General features: G+C 33.5%; 2 protein-coding genes and 1 long non-coding RNA gene across 3 annotated transcripts in view; all 3 read right to left on the bottom strand.

The window, feature by feature from the left end:
- Positions 1 to 1,364: 1,364 nt before the first annotated feature.
- On the bottom strand, positions 1,365 to 1,936 carry LOC109588258 (uncharacterized). Its single transcript, XR_002188045.1, has 4 exons — positions 1,856 to 1,936; positions 1,746 to 1,779; positions 1,478 to 1,700; positions 1,365 to 1,430 (listed from the first exon to the last, which is right to left on the bottom strand). It is a non-coding gene; the product is annotated as an uncharacterized LOC109588258 (long non-coding RNA).
- Positions 1,937 to 2,081: 145 nt separating this feature from the next.
- On the bottom strand, positions 2,082 to 3,860 carry LOC109588257 (uncharacterized). The gene is made up of 7 exons (XM_020004434.1): positions 3,785 to 3,860; positions 3,350 to 3,469; positions 3,006 to 3,296; positions 2,685 to 2,948; positions 2,582 to 2,629; positions 2,202 to 2,520; positions 2,082 to 2,085 (listed from the first exon to the last, which is right to left on the bottom strand). Exons 1-7 carry the CDS (start codon positions 3,837 to 3,839, stop codon positions 2,082 to 2,084), a joined length of 1,101 nt encoding a protein of 366 aa, XP_019859993.1. The 5' UTR covers positions 3,840 to 3,860.
- A 220-nt stretch (positions 3,861 to 4,080) lies between these two features.
- LOC109588256 (lethal(3)malignant brain tumor-like protein 1) overlaps positions 4,081 to 6,148 on the bottom strand; it is a 2,557-nt gene continuing 489 nt past the window's right edge. Inside the window, exons 2-5 of the mRNA XM_020004433.1 lie at positions 5,843 to 6,086; positions 5,710 to 5,789; positions 4,987 to 5,245; positions 4,081 to 4,861 (exon numbers count right to left, since the gene is read on the bottom strand). Coding sequence (XP_019859992.1) covers positions 4,767 to 4,861; positions 4,987 to 5,245; positions 5,710 to 5,789; positions 5,843 to 6,086 — 678 coding nt within the window. The 3' untranslated portion in view covers positions 4,081 to 4,766. The remainder of the gene's footprint in view (positions 4,862 to 4,986; positions 5,246 to 5,709; positions 5,790 to 5,842; positions 6,087 to 6,148) is intronic.

Raw genomic sequence — 6,148 nt, 5'->3', positions numbered from 1 at the left:
TTTTTGTTTTTCGATGTAGTATTTCTGTCATTAGGGTACCGCGGAACGGCCACTGAAGATCATCATCATAGTCTCCAACCATTAAATGAGCGTGTAAATTTGAAGACTTTTTCATATCATCGTATCGAATGCAGAGACACATTTTATAGCCATTGGTGTGGTGGGTGTAAAATGCCCGACTATACCAATCTTCATCTAACTTGTTGTATTTATCAAATGACATCATTACGACATCAACGGGAGGAGTGTACATAGCATCATCCACAAAGTTTAGAGTAGGTATCCTATAATTGGCTATTAGTGGTGTGTGTATGAATAAAAAATAAAAATAAATTGATTATTTTGTTGTAGTTTCAAAATTTATTATTGATACCTTCTGTCTGATATCCCCTTATAATTGCTAAAAAATGAAGTTATAATTAAAAATAAAGTTGATAATTCTAACTTTCTTTCTCTGCCAATTTCTTTTCGAGAGATATCAATTCCTCACCATCAGCTATTATAGCAGTAATAAAATAATTAAAAATAACAATTAATTACCTGAAATTTTAGAATCTTTATTTTTTATTTCTTCAGTATTATCTAAACGTGATAATAATAACTACATCATATTTTTCAAAATCTTACCTTTTGATGCTTTTCTTAATTTTGATATTTCCTTCATTTTCATAGCAATTAAGGAGTCCTTTTCTTGAATTTCTTGCTTCATTTTTTCTATTATCATATCTAAAGGTGTTTAAGACCGAATGCTTTCAAGAAATGGTCTCACACAATAAAATAAATAGAATTACCGTATAGGGGTTATATTTCACTGGTAATAAATTTCGCGTTTTCATTAAATTCGCGAAATTAAATTCCACAAAAGAGGTGTGGCACACTAGTAAAAATGGCTGCAGAAGGTAAGATTCGCAAAAATTTATATCAACAAATGGCAAATCTGAACAAATTCGTGAAATTGCATACCAACAAAATAAAACCCCTATACGGTATGTTATCACATAATTACCTTTTGGGTCTTCCACCTCTTCTGTAGCAATTTCTTTCTCTATTTGATTGCAAACAGTTAGGACAGTCATACATATAATCTGGGTGTCCCACAAAGCATGTTATGTAAGTGAGCTAACAGCATACTTCATGAACAGTATATACATGGCATTTGGAAAATTTGTAAAAAAAATCCAAATTTAATCAGAATCAGCTCGACATACATGTAGCTTAAGTATATCAAAAAAATTTTTTAATAAAAAATTCTCTCCCTGTAATTTTCCAGGGCTTTGGCCCAATTCAACTTGACAATCTACTGGCAGGAAGCTGCATAAGCATTATGCCAAAATCCTGTGGGAAATCCAGCATATAATACATACCTTCAAGCATTTGACTTTTTCCAGTTTGAGGGGTCTCTTCTTCTTCTAGAGGATAATCTTCCTTCTCTGTTGATTAGAGTACAAAACTGATATCAGTTATTGATCATCATTACTTTCTGATAAATCCTGAAATGAGGACAACTGCTCATTTAACAATTCGATTTTTTTCTCAAGAGCCTCAATCTCCTATTGAAAAATAAAATCGGCAATATAATAAACTGATGAAGAGGCTTGCTTTTTTGTCTTGTTCTTCCCTGTACATTAACTGTATGCTTGTTGCTATAAGCAACTGCTCCAACATGCCTCTACTAGTATAGACTGCAGAGATGTACTCATCTGAAGATTATGATAAGACTAATTAACTATTATTATAGTACATACCTGAGGCCTCTCCTTCTTCAGGGTAACACAAACTCTACATGTGAACAGATAAAAACAATAAATTATTAAAACTTTATAGTTTATACAACAAACAATGCTATGACAATTACCTCATCTTTGTAGTCGTAAACAGTGCAGTATCCAATGGTTAGCTTCAATAATCCATTATCTTTCAATACTTTTAGATTCTTGAGTGCCGTTGAAATGAGTTTTTCACTTAGTACAACAGGGAAAGAGCAAACAATGCTGAAAGAATTGCCTCTTCTTATGACAGACAACTTGACATGTGTAGATAATTTTTTTGTAGCAGCTTCTTGAATAAATTTATCAACATCCTTAACTGTGCAATCACGTAAATTTTTATCAACAACAAATTTAATTTCTTCTAGTTGTAAAACAGGAGGCGAAGAAAAATGCTCATCGAGGCACAGGTCAAGTGTCATTTTGTCAACAAACTCTTGATTTTGTGCTTTGTACTCATCTATAATCGATACAGCGCCATGAATTTCAAAACGTTTCACTGTTGCCTCCAAAAGTTCAATATTTGTCAATGAGCACTGTCTACTTATCCAATTTAAAATATCTGCAACTGTTTCACATTTAGAAAGCTCTTTATCGTCATACTCAAGATAATATTGAAGATACTTTTTTAATCTGTCAATGCTAACGCTGACAACATCACTGATTTTGTCAAAAGTAGCTGCAAAATGGGTTCGTCTTTTTTTGAAGTCATTACTTATATCAGATGAAACAGAAACAGATTTAGCTTTGCTATCTTTGTAACCATTAATATTAAAATAATGTATATAGTTATAATAATAATAATAATGGCATACCTGTTTCTTCACTATTCACAGCGACATCATTATCATGAAACACTTTCACTAAAAATACAAAAGCAAAATTAAACGAATAGAAAGCAGACATGGTGGTACTTACTGTAGTCTTGCATAACAACTTTTCCAGTATTTTTTGTAGCACTATCTTTGTCCAAGATTACAGCAAATTTTTGAAGATTTTCATGATTTAAACAGATGCTTATTTTCAAAGCACTGTATAATTCAAAACTATCTGCAGATTCAACCAACTTTAGCTTCATTTCTCGTACTAGCAACTTCATAATAGAGAAATTTTTAAGACAGGTGGTATTTCTGATAAAATCCTCAGATATGTGATGAGTAAAGAGGAAACAAGCTGCATGTTCTGATATGTAATATCATAATGAGTAGAGATAATAATAAGTATATAATGTGTAATTACTTTCTTTGTCAATTCCATTAGCTACTGCATTATCAAGGCCTAGTGCAGATCGCAACGCTTCCAATAGAGTATACCAAGTTGGATCACCATTCTTTGGCACGTCATCAGCTTTCATCAGCCATTTAGCTAGGCCTTCACGAAGACAAATCTGAGGATCTTCTCTGCATTTCACTTCAATATCTTTTATAGTGTTATATTTCAAGCCCAGAAAAAGACAAAAAATAAAATAACCAGAACTAACAAAATGGTATTTTCTTAAAATTGTAAGCACATCCACAAGATCATTTATGCCTATACAATATGCATGACAGTTAACATAAAAACAATGTAACATAGAAACTTACTTAAAATTTTTTTAGATTCGTCAACCAAATCAAAGTGTTCTCTGGCAGGTTGAACATGACTTTCCTCATCACAATTAGGCAATGAATAAACTTCATCAGAAGTTTCAGAACCAGACAAAGCTATGAAATAATTAAAAATTCACACCCCATTTTTAAAAAATAACATGCTACTTCACTGTCACACCTCTTTAGCATATCAAAGGAATGTGGTCAAGCAAAAATCTACTTGAAAGTAGAATTTAGAATAGAAGCATGCAATGGCAAAATTCTTATTAGTCTAATTGGGAAATCATGTACATTTGTTGTTTACACTTACATCTAGTCTCGTGCCCCACTTTTAAAAAATAACATGCTCAGTCTGTCACGCCCTCTTTAGCATATCAAAGACGATGTTAAGAATATGCATGATGAGAAGCCAGAGGCAGTGCAACTTACTATAAAGAATAGGTGACGATGTTATTGCTCTGCTCGCTGACAACTCTTGCGCCATGATTAGAGAAATCAGGGGGAAGTTCTGAGAAGTTTACAGCGGATTTCACTTGCTATGGTTCGAACAGTCCGTGTTGCGTTAGTCTCGCGTACCAGCAGACTAGTGTTGCGTGAGGATCACGTGCCATGCACGGACTGAGTCTATGGATTCCGGAACCTCGTTAACTTAATCCGGATATTCCGAAATATCCGTATTAAGTTAACGAGGTTCCGGATCCATAGACTCAGTCCGTTATTTCGGTTTTGTATATAAAATCATGAGCTGGCCAATTACAAAATAAAAATCAAAGGAATAAAAATGTTAGTGATAATAGAAAAATAGTTACGAGTGAAAAACACATGTAATATTTATATCTAATACATGACATTGTAAACTTGCTAAAACTCCACTCAGACTTGGGTCAAATACAACGTGGAAGTATTTAAATACAAATACTGTACAAAAACAAAAATACAAATACAAATACAAATACTGTTTTCAGCTTTGTATTTAAATACAATTACAAATACTGCATACATGTATTTCAATTACAATTACAAATACTTTCTTCTCAAGTATAGACAGTTATTAACTACGTAGTTTTATGAATTAATCAATCAAGTAAATTGAAAGCCTCTTTTCATTATGCATGCATGTATAATCAATAATATTTAGTTATAGTCATGTATTGCATTTAGTGAACGTTAGTATTTCAAAGTTTTGTCACTCAAACAGCATCTTCATCCACATTGAAGTATTTTAAAGTATTTTGCTGTATTTTGAAATACTTCCCTGCTGTATTTCAATTGCAAATACAAATACTTCCTGTTGCAAAAACTCAAATTACAAATACAAATACAAATACTTTCAAAAGTATTTAAATACGACTAATTACAAATACTATTTGTATTTGACCCAAGTCTGACTCCACTACACCAATAATAAATATTATTGTCTTTGAGCTGGTGTGAAGACCTCATTTGGCACTCTCTCTGCTCCAACCTCCTGTAGATAGACCTCCCAAGTAAACCGACCGTGCCGACCTACAGAAAAACTCAAATAACAGCTAAAGCTCATTGTTGTAGCTATTATATTAAGTGAAAATATTAGAAAGCTTCTTGTCATACAGATTCATACTATGGTAATTATTATTTTGTTAATATCTTACCATGAGGTGGTTGAAGGTGAATTCCTTTACTAGCACACCAGCTTATCGGGTGGATATCAACTGTATCCGGATCACACCAGTAGTCATACCGGTTTGACCAGCCATCAAAATGAATGAGTAATTTATTATCGTTAATATCAGTTATTGTAGCAACACAAATGAGGGCAGGATTGGCTCTGTCTTTAGCTTCCAGTCTCATACCAACTCGGAATAATCTCAACTGGTTCCTGTTACCTGATGGAGCAACACCCAGCTGCAACTACAATGTATATTGAACAGAAATGAAAAATTAGATCGGAACGCTGAAGCAATGATTTCACAGTATTGTCAGATTATAATATGCCAATTTTCAAGGCTAAAATAGCACATGGTTTATTCTGAACAATGGCTCCAAAATCACCCCCAATTTTTATTACATTTTCTGATACATATTGATGTCCTTATGCTATGTAGAAAGTTTGAGTTGATTCCAACTTCAATTTATCGAGTTATGGCCATTAAAAAAAATATGCCAATTTCTGAAAAATACCCAAGGCTATAGCCCATGGTTTTTTCCAAAAAATGGCTAAATAATCACCCCCAATTTTTATTAAATTTTCTCATACATACTGATGTCCTTATGCTGTATAGAAAGTTTGAGCTGATTCCAACTTCAATTTTTTGAGTTAGGGCCACATTTAAAAATATGCCATTTTCTGAAAAATACCATAACTTTAACTTTACCTCAGTGAATATATGAGCTGGGGCAGGATTAATATCCGGATCATGTAAATAAGTATTCCACAAGAAATTCCCAACGTGACCTTTAAAAAAGACAACAAATAAACCACACTCGTATACCACCACAGTTAGTTACCTTTAGGAGGAGTAACCTTCTTGTTATGCTTGTTACACCACATGGCTGGATGGATATCAGTTGAATCCGGCTTACACCAGTAGTCATAGCCGTCACTCCATCCATCAAAATGAATCAACAAGTCCCCATTTGGTTTTATTGATTTCACAGTAGCGACACAGATGAGCTCTGGGTTCATACGGTCCTTAGCCTCTAGTCTCATTCCAACACGAAACAATAAACTACCAGTGCCTGCTTTTTGGACCTGTAAGGAAGGTCACATGACAAGACGCTTGTCTTCTCTCCCACTCGCTCCCACTATTAAAT

This window comes from Amphimedon queenslandica, unplaced genomic scaffold, assembly GCF_000090795.2.
Source record: "Amphimedon queenslandica unplaced genomic scaffold, v1.1 AMPQUscaffold_12208, whole genome shotgun sequence".
Taxonomy (NCBI): Eukaryota; Metazoa; Porifera; class Demospongiae; order Haplosclerida; family Niphatidae; genus Amphimedon; species Amphimedon queenslandica.
Note: the sequence above shows the minus strand (reverse complement) of the source record. Positions and strands in the feature narration are given on the sequence as shown.